The 24,353-nt window shown below is 44.8% G+C and overlaps 1 protein-coding gene across 1 annotated transcript; it reads right to left on the reverse strand.

Annotated features, from left to right (window-relative positions):
• Nucleotides 1-16,379: 16,379 nt before the first annotated feature.
• dmap1 (DNA methyltransferase 1 associated protein 1) lies at nucleotides 16,380-24,264 on the reverse strand. The gene is made up of 11 exons (XM_080017006.1): nucleotides 24,158-24,264; nucleotides 23,615-23,730; nucleotides 23,083-23,174; nucleotides 22,497-22,692; nucleotides 21,708-21,866; nucleotides 21,434-21,601; nucleotides 20,937-21,122; nucleotides 20,192-20,263; nucleotides 19,090-19,162; nucleotides 17,893-18,245; nucleotides 16,380-17,090 (listed from the first exon to the last, which is right to left on the reverse strand). The coding sequence occupies exons 2-11, from the start codon at nucleotides 23,708-23,710 to the stop codon at nucleotides 17,031-17,033; spliced, it is 1,455 nt and encodes a 484-aa protein (XP_079873132.1). The 5' UTR covers nucleotides 23,711-23,730; nucleotides 24,158-24,264; the 3' UTR covers nucleotides 16,380-17,030.
• Between the last annotated feature and the right edge of the window lie 89 nt (nucleotides 24,265-24,353).

The raw sequence follows: 24,353 nt of genomic DNA on the forward strand, positions 1-24,353 counted from the left end.
CCAAGGGAGATCGGTGACTGCTCCCGCCACACCACACACACACACACACACACACACACACACACACACACACACACACACACACACACACACACACGCAGATTCCCGTACTGTTTTCACATTCACAGCACACACCGTGTCGATGGTCCGATACTGTTTGCAGGTAGTCCTCAACTATGCGCCTCCAAACTGGCAAAGTTAAATTCAGTGAACTGCATGGGGATTTATAGGTATACCGGCGATTAAAACAGTTCAAAAGATGAATATTTAATACGGAGAGAGAATGTTCGGGATACGCTGCCCACTGTCAGCAAGCCTGTTGTGTAATAATGTTTCAATAGATGGCCAATGTTTATTTGTGACTAATGAGGGAAGGAGCTAACAGCAATATTAAAAATAGTTGGCTAATTTAATTTCCTTTTTGCCACGCACTTGTGCACAGTGGCTTCCAATAGAGAGGAGAGGGAGCATCTGAGGACACACACACACACACACACACACACACACACACACAGACCAGACACACACACACAGACACACACACACACACACACACACACACACACACACACACACACACAGACAGACATACACACACAGACACACAGACACACACACACACACAGACACACACACACACACACACACACACACACACACACACACGCACACACACGCACACATACACACACAAACAGAAATACACAAACTCATCATCCCATCAGTGATCACTTATGGCTGAGTATGGTTGTCCTCCGCGGGGTCATGTATCTTTGACTGCTCCGTTGGCTGAACCACCCGCTGGGAGATCCTCCAGCGGGGCTGCAAGGTGCGACTGGTGCAGTTATTCCGGCGGAGTCTCTCGTTGGGAAGCGGCGCAGCAGAGTCTTTGCGGACCGCAGCAACACCGGGCCCCGGGAAGGGTGACTCTGAAGCACCGATGACACCACCCGTCCATTGAAGAAGATGCTGCAGGATGAGGGTGGTGCCGCTGCGCACGTCGGCCCCTCGCACCAGCGCGACACCGCTGCCGCGTGTGTCCTCCCGGTGATGCCAAGAGTCAGCAGGAAGCTCCATGAAGCAGGAGCGTTTCGGCGGAAATGGACAGAATGCTGCCAAGGTACGGGGATGTTTTGTGTATGTCATTATGTTTTCACATCAAGAAGAAAAAAACAAATTTCTTTATTATTCTTTTTGAGGGTTTACCCCAGACGTGTTTTTGTTCTGGTAATTGTGTGCAGAGTTTTCTGCCGATGTTCCTCTGTTTGTGAAACAACAGTTTGCTGTTTGTCTTGAACAAGTTGTGGTGAAAACGTGTTCCACCCTGATTCCTCTTCAGGTTTTTACAATGAGATGGAGAATGTGTGGAATGAACAGAAAACAAAGTGGAACCTGCATCATGCCCTCACTACATGAAGCACACACACCCTGCCACTCCCTACACACACACTCAGTGGAACACACTCAAACTCACTACCTTCCTCATCCACATGCCGGACAGCCAGTCAGTCAGCAAGCCAGCCAATCAGTAGTCAGTTAGCCAACCAGCCCCAGAAAGTCAGCCAGCCAGCCAGCCAGCCAGCCAGCCAGCCAGCCAGCCAGCCATTCATTCAGCCAGCCATATATCCAGCCAACCATCCAGCCAGCCAGCCAGCCATCCAGCCAGCCATTCATCCAGCCATTCATCCAGCCAGCCAGCCAGCCAGCCAGCCATACAGCCAGCCAGCCAGCCGTGGCCCTCGTCGTCTCCTGCTCTCTTCTCAGCCATGAGGCTGACACTAATGTGACACTCTGGAAAATAATTACCAACAAACGCACTGCTGACTGCAAACAGCTCGCTCCCCTCAGTGGACTGTCACTAGTCATTAGTCTGAACCCTAGGAGAGGACATGACCACCGTGTGTGTGTGTGTGTGTGTGTGTGTGTATGTGTGTGTGTGTGTGTGTGTGTGTGTGTGTGTGTGTGTGTGTGTGTGTGTGTGTGTGTGCGTGCACGCATGCACACGCACGCTCTGTATCCAGAGGAAGTGAAATGGAGGAAGATGAGAGACCTGAGAGGAGAGATGAAAGTAATTTGGTTTGCATTTGTGAAACTTGTAAGAAGGAGGTTTTTTTTGTTGCCTGTGCCAGGTTGTGTTACAGTCTCCCGAGTCTATATTATTGGCCCCCTCTGGTGGATAACATTATACCAACTGGCGCACCACAGAAGAACCAGAGCCACTCCATTCAATGAGATGTTTATTAGTTATGGAACAAACAACGTAGGTGGAGTCATTTTTAGTCATTATTTTAAACAAACATCTAAGCCGTTGTTTATAGGACTTAAGTCGTAAAGTCAGTGAAGTATGGCCGAAGAGGAACTCACACCAAATACAACACGTGGAGCAAGGCAACAATAACATCAAAGCATGACGATCTAAGAAAGTAAGGATACAATAGAAACGAACAAGGTCCACAGCCCGAAAAACCATTCAAAGTGCCTGGAATTTCAACACAATTATACAAACGCCGCGGGCTACGTCAATTCCTCGTGCACCAGCCCCCTCCTGAATAACACCATCCGAGTTTGCCTCGGAGGGGGGCGGCCGCGCCAAACGAGAAAAAATTACAATTCCTTGGGCCTTCAACGCCGGCCAATATTAAAATGTCCCAGTACATCTGCCCGGCTATTTTGATTGGTAACTTAACCCCTGACTTCTGAGCAGAGAGAGAGAGAAAAAAAAAAAAAGTAACATTCTCTGAGCTATTGTCACTGGCTCCGAGTGTAATTTCTCTGTGATTTGGTGTAATGAGCCAGTAATAGATTCCGTGTGTGCGTGAGGAGGATATTACGGTGTAGGGGAGAGAGGGAGGCCAAAGGACTCCGATGGTTTAATATACGGAAGGAAGAAGGTTTATTCTGAGAGTGAGTACAGCGGCAATTTTGATTCCTTTGTTCCTCATTGTTGGCCGAGGCTTTGCATGTAGTGTGTATAAGTGTACTGTATGTGTATGTAAGCGTGGCCACAGTAGCTGTAAATACACACATTTATACGCCAAGGCTGAAGAGAATTCTGCGGTCTTCCTCGTTTCGAAATTTCCCCGGCTGGATCTCGACTGCAACGTAAACGACGTCCTTCAAGAATGAGCGGGAGACACGGAGAGGAAAATAAAGCATACCGTTTCTAAGGCAAGAGAGAAGTGCGAAGAGCGGCCGCCTGCCGTACACCCAATGGCTTTATCCGGCCGGTTTCCGAACCATGAAACCAGCGTGCATGACACCCTGCCGTGCACGGGACAGATAGAACTATTCACTGTTGGCATAGAGATTTGACAAGCCAGACTGCTCTCACTCTCACGCAGCCTGGCTCAAATGAATGTGTGCGGCCGTCTCTCTCTCTCTCTCTCTCTCTCTCTCTCTCTCTCTCTTTCCTGTTCTGTTTTCGGTTCACCCTCCTCTTACACCCTCCCCACTCTTCTCCCCTAATCTCTCAACTTTGCCTGTTCAAATTGACAAATTCAGCCAGCGACACAACACAAAATGAAACACGGGGGAAGAGTCCCTTGAAGGGTGTAATCATTGCATGGAGAGATGTGCTTGACTGGGGGTCAGCAGAAATCCCCCCACCTTTATTTCCCCCCGTTATTACCCGTTTAAATATTTAGCTGTAAATGTCTATGAAGCTTTACGGTGAGGTAAAATAAAAGCTCGGCTCGATGTAGCTCTAGGCGGGGTCTTCTTTTTTCGGAGCGCCCCTCAAGTTCTCGACCCAGCGGAGCCTTTGTGCTGCTTGCGTCTCCATGACTGCAGTGTGGTGCACGTTCACGTTCATTTTTTTGTGTGTGCGTCAAACCTCAGAACCTGCCCTTTAACAGAGACACACGTGTGTGTGTGTGTGTGTGGAGACAAACAGGCAGACACATACACACACACGCGCGCGCACGCACACACACACACACACACACCCACACACACATACACACACACACACACACAAAATCATGTATCGGCCCTCAGTCAGGTAAAGGTCTCGTTTGTGCTCTGTGAGTGGCCTCTGCTCAAACAGATCAATAGTTGCTGGCACGTCCCTCCACCAACCAGGAGAAAACAATTAAAAGCCATTGATTCCGTGCCAGGCTCCAGCATGAATATGCATGTGTCCTTGACCTTCCCTTGGAGAGGGGAGGAGGGAGACGGATGGAGTGACAGACAGGTGTGGGAGTTCTCTCTCTTTCATTTCGACGCTCGCTCCCTCTCCCCATCCTCCCGCTGGGTCGCTGTTGAATTGTGGTTTCCTTTGAGATTGTGCACTTTTGTGTTGATTGCAAGTGGGTAATAGGCGTAGAAAATGCATCAAACGCAACAGACTTGGGCATCAAGACAGAAACATGCCCACCGACCCTAAACGAGGCAAACACGTTAAAGCCTGTGAAACCAGCTCCTTTACAGTCCCCATTTCAGGGTGTGTGCTGCTCTTTTCAAGGCCGAGTTGAGAATGTGCCCCCTTCGGCGCTTGTCCTTCCTGCCTTTTTTCTAATTACGGATGTGTGACATGTGCCGGGGACGTCTCCATGTTAGCACGTCCCTTCTCCTGCTTGTCCTGACACATCCCGTGGCCACATCGGCGAGGGCTGCAGGGGACAGCCCTGCCCTGTCCCCCGTCACTGGGGATTAGCATTAGCATGCTAACAGGACCCCCAGGGGAGAGCCACGCTAAGGGTCATGCTGACAACTGTCAGAAGCTCACTTTAATTAGCTGAGCCTGGTCATCAAGGAGCTGTGCTTTGGGATTATTGCATGCATAGTAATATTCACCCACGGTACAAGCAGTGTCGCCTGCACAGGACACCCAAAAATAGAGAAGAAGAAGACTTTGATCGGCAGTGAACACCTGAAATCAGCGTCAGCATTAGAGAATGTTGTTTAATTTTTCTTGTCTTGTTTCCCTGTATCCACCAATCTAGGCCACCTCCCAGGCCACCCCTCACTACTGACACCCCAGCCCACAATCCCCCAACACATTTCAGTTTTCTGTTTTGCCGCAGTCAATTCTGTGAGTGGTGACATTTGAAGGCGGGATGACTGCGATCCTGACAATATCAAGATGGCGTTGTCGTGGGCCCCGAGACAAGGTGAGAGGAGTGTGTAAGGAGAAGAATGTGCCGCCAGAGAGTGTGTAGTCAGTCAGACAGTGCATTATCCAGCTGTTCCAGGACTGTCTTACCTTTTTTATGTGGCGGGGTAATGGGAGTGTCACACACCGCCGGTTGAAAGCCCAAGTCTCAGCATTCAACCGCAAGGCCACATCCATACTCCGTCTGCTAAATGACTGCCAGCGCCGCGGAGGATGTCCTGTCCGCCCCACAATGACTGTCAGCGACAACCCAGGGGCTGGTGGGTGCAACTGTCAGCCACTGGTCACAACGCATTTACCTGCTGACAGGATTCCAATTAGTCCAGGGAATGTTGTTACTGGGGAGGCAAGGAGCGAGCAGAGAGACAGACGGGACAGGTAGTAAAGAAACGGAAGTAGGGATGTAGCGCACGGAGACAGAGAGGTTCGTGGTAGGTAGATAAGGACAAGAAAGTGTGTGCGTGTGTGTGCGTGTGTGCGTGTGTGCGTGTGTGCGTGTGTGCGTGTGTGCGTGTGTGTGTGTGTGTGTGTGTGTGTGTTTTTGGTAGGGGGCAACAGGCAGCAGGTGAGAGGAGACACAGGGACAAGAGAGACAGAAAGTGAGGGATGGGTGGATAGAGAGTGGGAATGGAAGAGGTCTGGACACGTTTTCTTCTCTCCCCTCCCCCAGCGCTAAAAAAGAACCCCAGCGCTCCCACCCTGGATGTGGGAAGCATCTTTCCTCCTTTGTGTGTGTGTGTGTGTGTGTGTGCGTGTGCGTGCGTGTGTGTGTGTGTGTGTGTGTGTGTGTGTGTGTGTGTGTGTGTGTGTGTGTGTGTGTGTGTGTGTGTGTGTGAAGGAGATTGGCTTGTAGCTCCGTGTCAGGGGAGCGCGTCTGTCTGTCAGCGGTCCAGGTCAACACACATTTACTTAGTGACACAATCCTAATGAATCTCCCCTGTCGTGTCACCCCATCACACACACAGCCACTGCCTTTGACCTCCTCCTCGAATAACTCCCCTCTGTCTCAACGGTGTGTTCATCTGCCTGGCGGAGAGGAGGAGCAGGGCTCAGACAGACAGAGGGATAGAATAAAAGAAGGGAAAAGGGTAACAAAAGCCGGCATACATGATGCAAGGGAAGGATAGAGGAATGATAGAACAAAACAAGGAAGACAAGCGCAAGAGAGGAAGAAAGAACAGAATAATGGATAACAAGAAAGAACGAAAGAAAGGAAGAAAAACAGAAAGAAATTGTGATGACAAAAGACAGATGAAAAGGGGTAAAAATCTCAAAGAAAGAAAGATAATAATTGAGAAGATTTAAGAAAAAGAAAGAAAGAAAGAAAGAGGAACTTCACAAGGAATTGTGAAAAAAATGCCCCACTTGAAAGAGGCAGGCCATTTTCACATCAACGGATCCACAAAAGAGAGGCTCTCAGCGAGAGGCAGAGGGAAAGAAGAAAGAAGAAAGAAAGAAATGGAAAAAGGGAATGAAGAAAATTAATTGGAAAAGCTTGAAAGAAAGAAAGAAAGAAAGAAAGGAAGAAAGAAAGAAAGAAAGAAAGAAAGGACAAAGATAGAAAGAACTAACAAACAGAAGAAAGACTGAAAGAAATTGTGATGACGAGAGACAGATAAAAATGTAAATCTCAAAGAAAGAAAGAAAATAATTAAGAAGATTTAATGAAAAAAAGACTGAAAGAAACAAAGAAGAAATTGTGAAAAAAATGCCCAACTTGAAAGAGGCAGGCCATTTTCACATCAACGGACCCACAAAAGAGAGGCTCTCAACGCGAGGCAGAGTGAAAGTAGAAAGAAGAAAAAAAGAAATGGAAAAAAGGAATGAGGAAAATTAAGGGGAAAAGCCTGAAAGAAAGAAAGAAAGAAAGAAAGAAAGAAAGAAAGAAAGAAAGAAAGAAAGAAACAACTAACAAAAGGAAGAAAGACAGAAAGAAATTGTGATGACAAGAGACATATAAAAATGGAAATCTCAAAGAAATAAAGAAAATAATAAAGAAGATTTAAGAAAAAGAAAGACAGAATTAAAGAAATAAATAAAGAAATAAAGAAATAAATAAAGAAATAAATAAAGAAAGAAAGAAGAAATTGTGCAAAAAATGCTCAACTTGTACGAGGCAGGCCATTTTCACATCTACGGACTCGCAAAAGAGAGGGAATCAATGAGAGCCAGAATGAAAGAAGAAAGAGGAAAGAAAGAAATGGACAAAAGGAATGAAGAAAATTAAGGGGAAAAGCCTGAACGAAAGAAAGAAGGAAAGAAGGAAAGAAAGAAAGAAAGAAAGAAAGAAATAACTAACGAACAGAAGAAAGACAGAAAGAAATTGTGATGATGAGAGACGGATAAAAATGGAAATCTCAAAGAAAGAAAGAAAATAATTAAAAAGATCTGATAAAAAAGACAGAAAGAAAGAGAGAAAGAAGAAATTGTGAAAAAATTTGTGCCTGCCCAACTTGTAAGAGGCAGGCCATTTTCACATGTACGGACCCGCAAAAGAGGGGGAATCAACGAGAGACAGAGTGGAAAAAGAAAGAAATGGAAAAAAGGAATGATGTAAATTTAGGGGGAAAGTCTGAAAGAAAGAAAGAAAGAAAGAAAGAAAGAAATAAGGATTGAAAGAAGGAAAGAAAGAAAGAAAGAAAGAAAGAAAAAAGAAAGGAAGAAGAAAGAGGACAAACAAGCCCAGATGGTTTTCAGCACCAGGGACAGCTCTATGTTTCCATGCAGCGAGCTCCTCTTTCTCCGGACACAAAGATTCCCAGCGAACAAATCAACGGCGGCGAGTCCTTGCGAGTCACACCACTACGAAACCCACCGCCACCCCACACAAAGCCACTCTTTTTTCCCCTCAAACTAGAGAACTCATCACCATCCCCTAATGCCCACCCCCTGCCACCCCCCGCATGGTTTTCACTCCCATCTCTTTCCATCTCCTCCACGCTTTGTGTGTGTGCTCTCTGTCTGATAAGAGAGTGGCAGGGGCTCCTCCTGGCCCCTAAGGAACAGACAGAGCGTGACTGAAACTCCGGTTCCCAAACCAAACACAAGTGGAGATTGGTCTATAGACCCGGATCAATAGTGAATTAGCCAGTACACTGGTTCTGTGGTGGGCCGTTGGGTTGGGATCTGATGATCCATGGTAGAAGGCGCGACGAAGGACGTGAGAACAGCACGACGACGCCATGGATGCCGGGAGGAGGCTGCGACGTGGATGCAGCTCTGTGACACGGATCCGAGTCTCTTTCATGAAACTTTATGGTCTCGTGACGCGGAGAGGATGAGAAAACGGCCGTTGTTGCGGGGATCATCGCCAAGCTCCCCCCAACCCCGTGCGCGGCATGTCCACGGGGGAGATGCGTGTTCATACGGCGAGGGCAGGAGCGGTCACGTCCTCTCAGGATGTGAGATGTTGTTTGGTGTTTGCTCTCTATCGTAAAGCCTCCATTATTCTCTCTGCGGTGCAGGTGTGAGCGCGACACCACACTTAACACATACTGTTCATCACTGCCTGCACCCACCCCAAAGTTGTGTGCGTGTGTGTGTGTGTGTGTGTGTGTGTGTGTGTGTGTGTCTGGTGATTAATGAGCGGCGGGGCCTGATGGATTGTGCTGATCACAAAAGGGACACCATGTTGAGGAGAGCGGCACACCCAGTGGGAGTGGGTCGCTGCCCAGCATGCACACAGACGCACACACAGCTGCACACCCATACACACACACACCCACACACACACACACACACACACACACACACACACACACACACACAGATACACAATAAAATATAGACCATGGAACACATATACACACACAAGCAAATATGTATACAAAAATGTCTATACACACACACATACGTGTGCACACACACCCAGACAAACTCATACCTAAACACACATACACACACACACAAACACACCATTACCACTCCATTACATTAGGACAAGCCATCTCATACACACTTCCCTATCAGCTGCCATATCACCTAGGAACACGCACGCACATGCACACAGACAGACACACACTCTTCACACACTTTCCGACCTATGGCCCTCCCCACTTGGTCAAGCAGACAGCGTGGAGGATCAGCTCGGTCCTCGTGTTGGTTTCCAGAGGTGAATGTGGGACCTGAGTGGGCAGACACCATCATCATGTCCCATCTTCTATCTCATCTCTCTCTGGAGGCTTGTGATCTGATGATGAGATGAGCGCTATCTCCGGGGCTGCAGGTGAAATACATCAGAGATAGAGAGAGAGAGAGATAGAGAGAGGGAGACACACACACACACACACACACACACACGCACGCACACACGCGCGCGCGCACACACACACACACAGACACACACACACACACTCACACTCACACTCACACACACTCAAAAACACCACAAAACCAAGGTGGTTGCTGCCCTCGGGCCTCGGCGGTGAGTCTGCGGTTGATATAATGAGTGTCCCATGCCGGCTGTTTGTCACGGGTGTTTCCTCGGCCGGGTGAAGTGTGTTGGAGTAATGTGAATCCACGTTCCGCTGCTTCGACTCGGTTCTTAAGGTAATTTACATCAATAAAGCGGTTCTCTCTAAGGCCCAACCAAAGCCCGCCCTCAATATCCCGTTTTGCAACACAAACAGGAATTTACGCGGACACGGAAGCGTAGACGTACACACACACACGTACAAACACAGACTCCACCCCGAGCGCTCTGATAAGGTGGTGTTATCAGAAAAGGAGGAGGGGAGGGGGGCAGTGTGATAATGGCTTTCACCAAATCCCTCCTCTGTCACAGATTAAAATGCCTGCTTGGAGAGCATTAGCAATCTTTCTTTTCATCTCTCCCCTCCTTTCCTGTTGGCGTGCGCCATTGGATTTCGGGGGGGCAATCTATTGTCACAGCCCCCCCACACACACAGGAGGAGAAGTCAACCTCAATCTGATCGGCCATTGTCTTATTCTCCCCATCGCTGATTCCTGCTCATGGTATTGATCGCTGGCCTGTCACGCTCACTTCTCATCACAGCGCTCTGTGTGTGTGTGTGTGTGTGTGTGTGTGTGTGTGTGTGTGTGTGTGTGTGTGTGTGTGTGTGTGTGTGTGTCTGTTTGCAAATGTCACCGACGTAAGCTGTAAACGGTGTCATGTGGAAAGACTCGTACCGTCGTACCGTTCCGAACAAATTCACGAAAGAGACCGTTTTTTTTTGTTTTTGTTTTTTTTAGGTTTTTTTTTTTCTTCCGGTAATTAAACGCATTGTGAAACTAGGTGGAGTCCAACCGAGTGGATTCCCGGCTAATCCAGTCACCTCAGGTATCGAGGGATCACAGGAGTGGAAGACACTCTAAACTACTGTGCCCCCCACCCCCACCGCCCACCACTGCCCCCCAACACACCTTTGCCTTGCTTGCTCTGCCTCCACCTCTCCCCCACCACCCGCCTCCCTCACCCATGCCTCACAGGCCCGACTGTCACCCCTCTATAATTATGAGGAGTGAGAGTAATGTGTTGCAGTATGAATAGGATTGTCGGCCTGATTGTGATGTATAGGCTTTCATTACCATGTCCGGGCCTGTGCCCTTCGCCATGTAGGAAATCCTATTTAGGCCCTAATTTGGGAGCCTCCCCGACCGTCCCGCCTGATAGCAATCACACACAGTAATTGTGTGCCGGGGCGACTGACAGAGTGGAGGCTCTCGACGTGGAGAGAGGGAAAGAAAGGATGCGGGCGAGCGAGAGGAGGTGGGGTCGGGGGGGGGGGCGTAGCCTGACAATGATGTATCCGCATAGTTTGGTGCATTATTCAAGTCATCCGCCGCTGTATCTGTGTTTGTTTATCAGTTCTATTTATTTATTCATTCATTTATTTCAGCAGGTTTGTAAGCGCAATGCTAATTCGCTGGCCGTTCAGTAGAGCTGAGATACTAGTGAAAGAGATTTGATGTCGTATTCCATAATAGACAATTTGAGTCCCGCCCCGCTTGCCCCTCACTCATTCTACTTCTACTGCACTACATAAATAATTGGGAGGAGAGATCATGCTAACTCGATAATTATGATTTATGAGACAATCTCCGATGGATATTGCACATTTCCTCGCTGATTTGAAGACGTAAATGTAACCAGCCCTCTAGCAATCAATATTTGTACGTTTTCCATGTCTAAGTTGTTAACTTGTTTAGTATTTCATTAGTATCTTTTAAAGGGGAGTGGTTTCGGTCCTGCAAGACCTGACATCACTCGTAGCGCTGCAGATAATGAATGTCTAATTGACTTATTTAAATACTATTTGCCTGCAGGAGGGCCTTTGCATTAAATGTTTGATTGCCCTCGTATTTAACATCATTAATCCCCTCCACTCTTAATAAGGACTTTATGAGGCTTTCTTAAAACTTCCCATCTACCTCTGTATTCTCTTTGCATAATTAAGTAGAATATTCAAAAATATGGAAATGAAGGAGCTCTCAGCGTTCCGCTAATGTTGCGTACGCCTCAGAATTGTAATTACAGGCGAACCCCTCGCACTTGGTCCTCCGCACCGGGTCACGCTTCGTTAGTTTGGGTCACGACGGGTCGATACCAGTTAACTCTTCTGTTTAATGGCCTGGACTCGGGACCACTTTTACCACTCCGTGCAAAACCTTGCATCAAATCACACCAAACAATGGACATTGGGATTGTCCTCCGCCGGACAGAAAAACCTCAGACTGGAACTGCACAGTGTGAACTTTCCACAGTCATTATCGACTGCCATTGTGCCAGACTGGGCAAGGGACGGAAAAAAACAAACTTGTGTTTATGGCTTAACTGATCCTCTTATTCCTGCCACTCCTCCAGTCCCTCTGCCGCGCTCTAATCTCTCCGCGGGTCTTACTGGCCCAGGGTGACAAATGGAAAGGAGAAGCCAGCCATGCGTGGGCCCTGTGGAGAAGCTTAGGCCAGGGTCTCACTAAGCCCGCCTCAGCTCCCCCTGGATCATCACTGTCATGGCCTGCACCAACCCCACGAGGGGCCACACACACGCACGCACGCACACAAACACACACACACACACACACACACACACACACACACACACACACACACACACACACACACACACACACACACACACACACACACCTCAAAACAGGCAGGCACATGTATGCGGATTTACACGGGTACAAGTTAAGTGTATGGTTAAAAAAGGATGACATCACTTGGAAAGATAACATTCACATACTGTATATACACACACACACACACACACACACACACACACAGAACAAACAAAGGTTGTTCAGTGTAATGTAAGGTTCTGCGTTCCCCTGCATCCTAGAACAGTACTGCACTATTGCAGTGACACCGGGACACTAGTAAAGTGCAAATATAAATAATGCAACGAGATTAATTTTTAGCCTTTTTATAACGTTACCAACATAATTATTTAGTAATTTCATGTGTAAAATGCATTGAATCATCATGGAAATATCCGAAGAACACTAAGTTAACAAATACCATTGTCACTTTTACCATTGTCTTCCAGAAAAGAAGGAAAGACTGCATGAGAGCCGTTTGAAGGCAGCCATGGATCCATGTCACAAAGGACTACAGGTTTTATTGCAGGATCATTTCAATGGCCGCTATTGGTTTGAGGATTTTTATACTGTATTTCTATACTCTCACATAAACACATACCAACACAAGAGCAAAGTAACGGATTTCTCCGCCTCCAACCATCCAGGACAGGTATCTGTGGGTGTCGGCCCCCAGCCGCTCTATTTTAGAACATGCAGTCCCACTCGACACGACCATGTGCTAAATGACTGGGAGGTAATGAGTGGCTGTGTGGCTTTACCCAGGGATGTGACACTGACAGCACATGAGAATGTAAAGCGTGAAGCCTCCGTCTCTCCTTCCCCTCTCTCTCTCTCTCTCTCTCTCTCTCTCTCTCCATGCTCCTGTGCACCCCACTGCCTCTCCGCCACGGGATCAGCTGCAGGCGCTAATGAAACGTCAGTCAGGTAATTGAGGCTCCAGCAGTGGCCGGCCAGCCAGGCAAGCAGTAAGCCAGCACGGGTGATGACACCAGGACACTCGCAGCTCCAGCATCCCCCTATGGAGCTTTACGGGAAGTGAGCTGCTGCGGACCCAGCGAGCTGGAAAACATTGTATTTATGCTGACATATCACCATGTCTCCCTGCTAGTGTAAGGGAGAAATTGCGAGTGATGGGTAGCGAGGTCCATGCCGGGAAGTTGAGTAGTCAACCAAACCAGGGACTGTGAACCAAAGCGGCGAGAGCTACTTTGCGTGAGGAAGATGTTCTTCCAGCAGTGCTGTTGGGAGGGGTCAAAGGTTAAAATCCTCTGTTATTGCACCCCAGAGTGATGTTACTGTTCCTGCCAGCCACTGACCTGTTTGGCACCCCCAGTGAGTTATGGGTAATGTTTGATTTTCCTGCGGTGACAGCTGTGGATCCGCATGGTAAATTGGATTTTCTTTTTTCTTTTTTTCTTTTTAAGAATTGCACTTGTGTTGGATAAGGGAAAGAGAAATACATTTACTGCACTAGTCTGCCTTGCTAACTCTCTGTCAGGCATTGTCAAAGAACTTCTCAATCTCTCACTGACAAATCAAATCAGCCCCTGTGTTTCTGAGTCTTGCTGGTCAATCGTACCTGGTCTTGTCAACCTCCAATCAGAGGGTCCGTCCTAAACAGCGTGTGCTGTGATGCCCGCCGTGTTTCCCTCCCTCTCTTTAACGCTGCCACATACATAGCCTGACACAAAGCACGGTACAGATAGAGGAGACACACATTTTCACAAAGACACAGAAACAGCAGACTATTCAAAATATAAAGAATTCTTCCCGAACATTGAACCGCACCACACAGATAGGATTATCTTCCCATTCAATTAAGGCTTGGAAATCTTTGAAACAAAATTGCCATTTCATCTACAGTACATCTCCTTTTCATGTAGACGCAGATTTAATAGGTGCATTTAATTCAAGGAGAGCGCTCAGCGACTGCTCCTTCTTTTCAAGGTGTCCTGGCAACACTCAACTTGAGATCTCCCGAGACTGACACAGTTCCAGGGGGTAGATAGTCCCACACTCTGCTTCCTCCACTCCACTCCTCGCACTTCTACGTCTTCAGGTGCTGAATTTGAAGACTGGAGAGTGGGGTTAATGCTTCGCTGTAAGCACTGCTCAGCACTAGTGATTGGGTTTGCATTATAGGCCAAAAAATATATATAAAAAAAAATCTGCTGGAAATGTATTTCCACTGTCCAGGCCTTTGGGCATTTTGTTTCAAGTCCTCTCCTCCTTGTTGTGGCCCAGTGTCCCAGTGGGCACAGGTGAATTTGATATGGAACCATGATTAAAAGTCATCTCCCTCAAGGTGACCCAAATTCTCAAAGAGGTGAAAGTCGAAGCAAAAGCAATGGAGAGGAGAGGCCAACAAAGAAGAGAGAGAGAGAGAAAGATCTGTTTTGGAAATCTGCCAAGGATCGTGAAGTGCAGACATTAAAGCAAAACTAGCCTGGGCCTGTACCTGAATTCCAAAAACACATCCTTGAGTCCGATGATTGCGACTTCGGGGATGTTAAGGGCGGTGCATCGAGATGGAAAGAATCAACAATACAATCATTGTCATATCAGCAATTACCTGAAGGCAGGATCTATTTGAACAGGGCTCTATCAGATCTGCTACGACCTGCCCCTTTCGGTCCTATGTCCTTCACCGCACATCGTTCCTCTTAACTGTGTTCTCCATCACCACCACCCCTCCCCGCTGTGCGGCCGGAGCAGTCCTACGACAGAGACGTATGTCCGTGATTAGCCTGGACACAGTTCAATTATGATAAACAGCCATCGCACCTCTTAGACCATGATTAAGGCATTGGCTTGGGCTTGATAAAGAGATCCCATTTCCATGCCACCACAACCAGATTATAAGACACTCCGCCATGGCGTTCTGCCTCATGCTTTTCACATCAGTGCCGCCAAACGTGCGCCACAGCCCGGACGGAGCTCGCCGCAGATGGAGGTTGCTGGGGGTCTTTATCATACACACATGGCTGCCGATGCGTTCCCCTCCCACCCATTTTCAATTTAGCCCTCTATTTATTAATAACCTCCACCTTCTTGAAGCCCCATCTTACAAGATACCTGCCATATAACTTAAGACGGGGTTGAAGACAGACACGGAGGCAGATGCCTCGTTTTTGATAAATGGATGAACGGTGATGAAAAAGAGATATCAAGGGAGAGCAGAAGGAGAGGGTAGGAGCAGAGCATTAATCCAATGCCGGCCTGGTAAAGAGACTGGGAGAAAAAAAGAATAGAGCGAAGGAGTACGGCGAAAAGAAAGATAGCCTTTTGGCTGTGTTCTGTCAAGGGAGAAATTACACATTTACGGAGGTTTTTTCAAGCGGCGACAGGGCTTCATAGATCAACCTGCTGGATTTACGAGCCAATTTTCAACATGAAATATAGACACAGAGAATCCATTTTACCCATGTTTGCTTGTTCTGCCTCTCAATCCAACAGCTTATAGGGTCTGTGGATAGGTTTACTCTTGTAACCTTAGCGATGCTTATTAGAGCTGTGCGATGGAGATGTTCAGATGGTGGTGGTGAAGGTCCAGTGCTGTTATTGAAACACACTGAGCGGCTCTTTGAAGAGTCATCAAAAAACGTACATAAAATACATAGTTTGGATTGATTAAACGGCTGGTCTGATGGGAAAAACAACATCTACATCAGCTGACCTGAGATTGGTCAAAATACTTCAACAACCAATACAACAATCCTGATGCTTGACTTAGTAAATTGCTTATACTCATATCGGAGATTAGATTGATTTTGTTTGCAAGATGACAAAGGAAAACTTGGATCCTATTGCCTGCATCTTACAGTAGACTTCTACAGGGCAAGCCAAACCACTCTTCAGAAAATTTGCATAGAAATTAATGTCTAAGTGGGCTAAATGATATAATTGACATGCAATTAGCAATATTATGCAAGGGAAGAAACCTAATGAAGTTTTCATAGCAGTGGCAATCTAAGAATGATCACAGCTTAATTATCATATTAATGAACTCATTAGTTGTCACTTAACTGAGATGACAGCTAAGGTAAGAATGTCATGATCTTACAATTTCAATAGAAAATATAGCTTCAGCACTAATTGTTTCATAGCTGAGACCTCAACTGAGAACAGACAATACAGTAAGTGGCCAGAGATTCCTGGGTTCCAGTCCCTGAGTTACACAAGAAACATCCAATACAAAAAAAACAACAAAAAAACAAGGTTTATTGAATGGTGGAGAAGAGTCTGTTCAAGGTGGTTTGACAAAAGCGGCAGATGGAGAAAAAATAACCAAATCTACCAAGGAGCTTCACGGCTAATCCGAGAGACAAAGGGAGAGTCTGTGTCAAGAGACGCATGTCAGGTGATACCACGAGCTGGTACGAACACCAAAGCACAATTCCACTAACAGTCTGGCATTACCCTCCAAAAACAAAACAAAAAAAACCACAAAGCCACTGAACTGAACACAGTTCACAGTCCTTCTTGTTCTCTCACATGCTCTTCTTTCATTTCAATTAATTTCATTTCAATTACCAAGTCAGTACCCCCTCCTTCCCCGTGGCTGCATTAGCCGGCCCTGGCAATTTACAGTTGATCTGGCCTCATCTGAGGCCAAGCGCTGGTGGAGGCAGCCGGGGGAGGAGTGATGAAATGACCTGTCACTCAGTCGTTGGCTTCGTCACAATGGTGTTGTTGGGTGAAGCCGTGTGTGTAGTATATTAGCGGGTAGCAAAAGTTGGATGTGGGTGTAAAGGAGAACGATTCTCATAATATGAATTCAGTGTCTACAGGAGCATCGAGTGTCTCGGCTTCAGCTGTGTCCTTTGTGCGTCGGCCATCGCCGTCATCTTCATCAAGGCTTCTTCACTTTCTTGACTGAAGAGCAGCTGGAGGCCGACTCTCTCCTTTTGCGCTAAAACACAAAAAAGGAAAACTTTCAAATAAAACGTCAAGGCCTCTGAGGTTCTTTTCATTCTGTGTTCCTACGAGACTAAAGCTTGTATCGCTTCACTTATTATGACAAATATACTTTGAACCCTTTTCTCCATTTTATGCACCTCCTCCAGCTGTGTTTTCCTGAACTGTTGGCAAAGCAATTTCCTTCAAGATAAATGTTTTATCCGATCTTTATTTGTGATTTTCTTCACTGAATAAAAGCACAACATTCCAAACATTAAAAATGTCACAAACAAGGGCTGATCTATAATGGCAAAAATCATAATCACGAATATTTTGGTCAATAGTGACCATATATTTAATTATATATATATTATCTACATTTAAATAAATAATTTCATCATTGTCATCTGAGAACAGTCTGAAGAGTTCCTAAATCTGCGCTCCTTATATGCACAGGACGTTTGGAGCAGACCGAGGGACTCTCTCTGAAGTGTCCTTTAGTTCAACTAAACATGCCACATGCTACGGTCACACCGCCGGCGCACATATGCAACAAGAGCCTGGCTGAGTTTGGGGAGGGGCAAAAGCGCTGTGCTGTAAAGGAAAGGGGTGCGCTGGATTTATAACACAAGACAAAACGAGAGCATCATTGCGAAACGGATGTGGAACAATAATTGTTTTATGTCAATTATCTTGTTTTCATAATTGTATTTGAAAATAAAATTTGATTCAATGAATTGCCCAGCCCTTTCACACACCCAACGTACGGCTTAATGGGGGAGCAGGTTTTTGGAAAAGGGTAGTTCCTGACTTACGGAGTTGGGGGTGAGTGGGGCACCAACGACATCGATGATCTGCTCCTTGGTCTCCACTTTGATGTCGTCCACGCTGGGCCAGGCCTGGGCCTCCCCTCCCAGGGTGGACGTCGTTGTATTGTTCCCAGCGCTGGGATCTGCTCCTCCCCCCGGCGGGACGGAAACCGTCACAGTCCCTAGGAGGCCAACACCGCCTACACCGGTCTTCAGCAGCGCCTCGTAGCGATGACGCAGCATCTGCTGCTCGTACTCGCAGTTACTGTGGGCCTGCTTCAGCTCGTAGACCAGCACCAGGTCGCTGCGGAGCTCGTTGAACATCAGTACAATCTCCTCCGTGGGCATGGGGTTGAGGTCTAGACTCACAACACAGAAATTAAAATGATTGGACTGGCTGAGGGTGTCAATTTCAATACTTTCTTTATTCATTATTTTTTATAAAAAGATCTCCTCCTGCTCAGAGTGACACCAACTTGACTATCAAAAATCGGAGTAACGAGAGTTTACGCCCTTGATGAGTCGTGCTGTAGCTGTGACGGTGGAGAACAAGCATTTCAAGAGTTAATGTCAGTTTAGTTGACTAGGGGCCATCCAGAAGAACCCCGGTGGAGGAGGAGGGACAAATTGAAACTTCCGGGATTAGGATCCATAATGGGATTGTGTGGAAAAAGCAAGCATCTATAAATAATATTTTGACATTATTATTATAATTATTATTACTGTCACAGCATCCTATAGCGATGCCTCGAACAGGTAGTCTGTGGTTTTCAAAAGGTACTCCAATTTGTTGTTGGAACTTAAAAAAATTTATTGTACAAAAAAGGCGTTACAAACGTTGACAAAAACCGTTCTATAATTTCTATTAAATTCAAAAGATATCGAAAAAACAACTAAAAGTTATATGGAATAGAGATGAAGTCATCAAAATTGGCATTGAACCACAAATTGCATTGAATCTCAGAAGACCATTGACAGCTCCGCAGGCCGCAGACTTTCAGGTTCAGCGGCCTGGAACTTGGCAGACAAAAATATATGAAATGAATGTCATAAATTCTACATCTTAATATTAAGATCCAGTGAGATGCATTCTCACCATCTTTGTGAATTTGCCCCTGAGACTGTAGAAAACTAGAGACTAAAACTAAAGAAAAGACTAAAGAAAGTGTTGCCAGCTAACCAGACCAATTTTTTTGCACTCACCCACTCCCTGATCTGTCAGGATCTGCTCAATGGCCTTGATCTTCTTCTGGCCTACCGAGCTTGGCAGTTTCATCTTAAACACACAAACACACAAACACACAGACAGCCACGCACAAAGATGAGTTAAGGTGCTGCGTGGATATTGAGATCAACGCCCCCACCTCGATGAATTTAATTTGTATGAAATGCACTTCAACGGGCAAGATCAAAATGTCTTTATCCGCTGGACTCTGTCTGACTGATGAGCTGGAGGAGAGCTCCACTCCTTTAGCGGTGTTAATGCATTTTCTATAAACAGCGGTAGCTCCTCATCAGTCTTGTAGATGAATAAAGCTGTCCTGCTAAGTCTAACAGATATTAGTTTGCCACCAACAGCATTAATCATCAGCGTCTTAATGAGAGATGGCTGGCTAAAGTCGCACATTCCAGTTGCTAAAATTGTAGATCACAACCAAGCCACTGCTACTGGCTCTTTTAGGAAAATTGTACTTCATCTGATAGACATGCTCACCAAGCAATGTTTCATAGATGCAATTTAAAATTGAATATTTTGAAAAATCTCAATGGTTCTGAGCCACGGGTGCATACAGGAATCCTGGGTGAATCATTTAAAAGCAATACAGTAAAGTGTTCCTTGAGTTTCAAAAAGCTTCTTTCTTTCAAACTGGTCTGCTGGGTTCCAAAACCAGAGAGAAGATATTGGACATAATCCCAATTACCATTAAGGGCGTGACTGTTGTTTGAAAAAATCTATTAAATGTATCAACAGAAAATAAATCAATGAACATTTTTGGTATTGAATAATCAGTGACATGATGTGTCACGTAAAGAATTTACAACATCACCAGAGTGTCTTTGTTCCATATTATAAAATGTATAATATAAAACATCTTCTAAGATGTTTTCTTGCCTTCAAATTGTGATTAGTATTTACCATCATTTTATACCTTATTATCTTACTTTGTTGTTTTATGGGCTAAAATATTTGCATAGCTTATTTGAGGAGAAAAGAAGAAGAAAAAAAAAAAGACATGAAAATAATTCATTATTAAAATGATGTATTTTTTTTTTCCATAAGATTGATAGAGGGAGTTGTTCTTACCCTCTGGCTGCGTAGCGTGACTCCTGCAGATTTAAAATCAGGGAATTTGATGCCTGCTGTCTCTGGAACTGCCTGTAACAAGAAAGGCGAAGGGTTGGTTGGAACTGTAAATAGATTAATAAAATATCCCATAAACCTTAGATATTTTCACATCAACATATTTTTTAAGAGTGTACTGGGTGTGCATACCTCCCCAAAAAAAATCAAAATCATCTGAAAAATATAAAAGAAAATTCCTAATCCAGAGCTGTATTTGGTGTTACAATTGGTGTTATTTCACCAACTACACTCACATTGTTATGATTTGAAATCTACAAACAACAAATAACTTTTATTCCGGTACAGTCATCAGATATCCGAGAAAATTATCAAGATTATCTAGAAAATACCAGATGTTCTTGGGCCAACTGTTTTAATATGGTAGACGGATATTGTGGAATGTAGAGGATTAAAATTCTCCACAATGAGCACACTGAGTGAAATGGAGTTAACTGGTGAAATCAATAAGGGATGAAAGCCTTTACTTATAATTGTAAAATCTTTTTACTATATAATGAAATTTAACCATCAAGTGAATGAATGCTGAATTAAATGCTGAAAAAAATATTTCTTTAAGGATAGCGACATATTTTCAGATGGTTTTCTAGTAAAAAAATAATATATGATTTAAACAATATATATAATTGGTGCATTTAGACACATCATATAATAGCAGTCCCTGACATGAGTTTTGTGTGTACTATACCGGTTTTTCAGTTTCTCTCTTTTGCGGGAGCTTTTTCTTGGAAACCCTCTTTTCAGCCCGTCTCAACTCTGTCGTGGTGTCTGCTGCCTTAATGAGTTTCTGCAGGTCCTGTGCTTTCTTTTCGCGCTCTTTCTTCCTCGTCTCAATCTTCCTCAGCTCCTGGATTAGATATTCTTCTTCTGCCACCTGCAGGACAAAAAAGAGAAGTACAATGTAAATGTCGGAAAAGAAAAGGTACCTATTACAGAAGAGCCATTTATTGGGATTAATGATAGGAACAAACACATTTGGGTCGACGGTTAATCCCCCTCAACCAAACTCATGGAAACTCACCTAATTCACATTGTATGTATTCTTAACATTGTCTCAAAATTCCACAATTTGAGAATTGAGTATCCCCGACGTTTCACAAAAAAAATAATTGCAATCAGGCATTATACCATATTTGTGACAACCCATATTATTATAAGATGAAGTTCAACATGGTTACCACTGACCTGTTCAGGAGTGCGATTGAACAGCTTCTCGAGCTGTTCTTTCCTGCGTCTCTCATGGCCAGCATCAAATATATAGACCTTTGGCTCCGTCCCCGTGACGGCACGAACCTTAGTCAGCTTACCGCAAATGCAATAATATCTTTCTTTCAGGTCTTCAACAGAACGTTTCTAGAAGTGATGAATTCAAGGGAATTAGAGGAGTCACAGCAACTGAATATGGTTATCATGACTGAATTCTCTCTCTGTGAACGTGTGCTTCTGTGTATGTAATTACTCTGTACTGTTGGTGGTCATAGCGATCATGGACGACAACGAAGCGCAGGTCAAAGCGTTTACATAGATCAAATAAATGGTCTGTCTCCGCTTTGGTCCAGCCGTCGTCATGGAGATACATCTGGTACTCCTGCTCTGAGTAGACTGGCACCTGCACCGTCTGCAGTAGCCGAAGAGGAGGAAGGAGAGGTTATTTCCTGTTTCAAAGCAGAGGGTGGAAACAATTCCTTCCATTTCCTGTCATTCCTGGTTCTTAATTACATGTTTACCACATTTGAGATAGATACTTGAGATACTCAACAAAAAATGAGGTTGGGATTAAACTAAGTAGCCATCTTCAATTTCTCTTCAGGGATGAAAATATCTAATTTATTGATTAGGAAAAAGATCAATTTGTCACCATTTTGACATGGGTTTTCATATCTTGACAGCTAAAGATAAGTTTAGATGTAAGAATACATTTACAACAATGCCAATTATACATATATATCATTTAAATTGGAATAAAAAAAAAGTTATGACACATGAACAATAGATATCAACAGCAATAAATGCATTTGAACAATTTAAAAGGGAGTTTTTATGCAACAAAGAGAAGACAATTTTGCATGGGATCCACATGACAGGTTAGGTCTTGAGGAAGTATTTCTTAAGCAATTATTTGTAAGGTGTCATGAGAACTACTATTATATTGGTATAACCAAAAGACAGCACTAGTTAATTATCTAAATGTGCAACAGACATTTTAAGGACTATTAAGAGCTGGTAAGCGGAAGGGCACCCTTCTCACCTTATTGAACCGGGCAAAGGGGTAGTCTTTGCCCTCCTCTGCCATGCGCCTCCAGTGGTGGAATATGGCTCCATCTCTGCGAGCAGGGTTGGTGAAAGGCATCCATTTCCAGGGGCGCACCCTTTTACAACCCAACTTGGCCTTGACAGTTCTGTAGCCTTGAGTAGTGTCACTGGGCAACAGAGGTGGTGCATCTCTGCATGAAGACAACATTACGTTGTTAAAATGATAATCTATATTTATTTTTTTCACAAATTGCTTTTTACATTCAACTGACGGATAATAGAAGAGGAATAGTGCCTTATCAACATAAAGTATGATAAAATCATACAAGTTGTATAAACCACCAGATAGTTGAGTCCCTCCCAAGAATATAGTTTAAATTGGTAATACATTTTGGTTGCTACCAATTTACATAAATGAACAAAATTGCTTCTGTACAATCTCTCAATGTGCCCTCCTTTCAACGTGACACCACAATATCTTAAGAGAGAAATAGAAATGTGGACTTGTACAACTATAGCAAACAGGTAATGAAGCATGCAGATAAAATACAAAGCCATATGACCACGAAAGGCATTCATACTTCTTATCTGAGTAGAGCAGAGCATAGACTTCTCGATGCATCCCCTCTGGTCTTTTGAAGGTCAGAGTTTCAGTTGTCTTCTTGGCTTTTTTCTGTTGGTGATGATTAAATAATTGCACTTTACAAAACATCTTTGAGTGACTACAAATGTTGTACCATGGCTAAGTAGGCTTAGTAAAACAAGGGGGAATAGTTAATAGTTATTACTGCTCACCTGGTAATTAACATTTAAAGGGCAAACCAGTGGTTTTGGAATTGCAGTAGGGTTACCCGGAATAAAGACTCAAACTCCTCTTGCTGCAAAGAGCTCCCCTGACTTTATGGTGGCTCCCTGCTGCTCTACCTCCCTTGTTCATTAAATATTGATGGTTTTCTTTAACATAACGCAGCCTTAAAGACAACATTAATCTACACAGGGATAAGCCAAATTTCAGATGATATCTAAATTCACATCATAATATTTATATTATATACTGTATACGCATATACATTGCCATTTAGAAATGGCCAAATAGTCCTAACAACCTCTTACCTTATCCGAGTTGATAAAATCTTTTTTGCTGATGGGGGCGTCATTGTCCCCTCCAGACAGCTCCAGAATGTCCCTCACATCGGCTCCAGTGGTCATGGCTGGTTTTCAGGCACCACCTGCCAGAGGTAAACAAAAGTCCCACATACATCTGTATCCACCTGGTGGTGTGAACGGCATATTCTACGAAACAACCATCCCTACATGTCTCGCCATTTAACCATTTGTTTTCCACCCAGGTAAACACACCACATGTGCAGATGATATAATTAGCATTTTCTGTTTTGTACCAGAGGGTAATTATTATTATTATTTGATATTATCACTGGATATTGTTTTGTATTTGCAAAACCACAATTTCTCCGAGAGTGAATAAAGTATCTATCTATATATCTATATGTCCATATACGCGACCATCACTACTGTAGCACTAACTTTAGCATACTCCAATGAGGCTGGGTAGAAATACCTGGCTAGATAAATCCAACCAAAGCAAACTCAATAAACATGTAAATGGGTTCGGCATTCCTTATCTGCTCGACTTACCTCTGGGATGCTCTTCGCTGCAAGGAAAGGTTATTTGAACAATAAATAAATAAAAACTATCGTCTACGCGGACGGGACGACGCTAGCGAGCCAGCCGTGTTGGTGCTACACTACTTCCGGTTCGTCGTTGACCGTCCATGCTGCACAACTCACAGAACACACCGTCGCCCCCGTCCGGATGGAGGCGCGTTGCAGG

This window comes from Zeus faber (assembly GCF_960531495.2).
Source record: "Zeus faber genome assembly, chromosome: 1".
NCBI lineage: Eukaryota > Metazoa > Chordata > Actinopteri > Zeiformes > Zeidae > Zeus > Zeus faber.

Excerpts from the sequence above, each read along its gene's own strand:
- dmap1 (XM_080017006.1), bottom strand. The coding sequence starts at position 23,710 with ATGACCACTGGAGCCGATGTGAGGGACATTCTGGAGCTGTCTGGAGGG. Across the intron at positions 20,264-20,936 it reads AGAGAGAAACTGAAAAACCG|GCAGTTCCAGAGACAGCAGG; the intron begins GTATAGTACACA and ends TTCTTGTTACAG. Across the intron at positions 18,246-19,089 it reads CCTGACAGATCAGGGAGTGG|ACCTCAACCCCATGCCCACG; the intron begins GTGAGTGCAAAA and ends TTGTGAGTCTAG.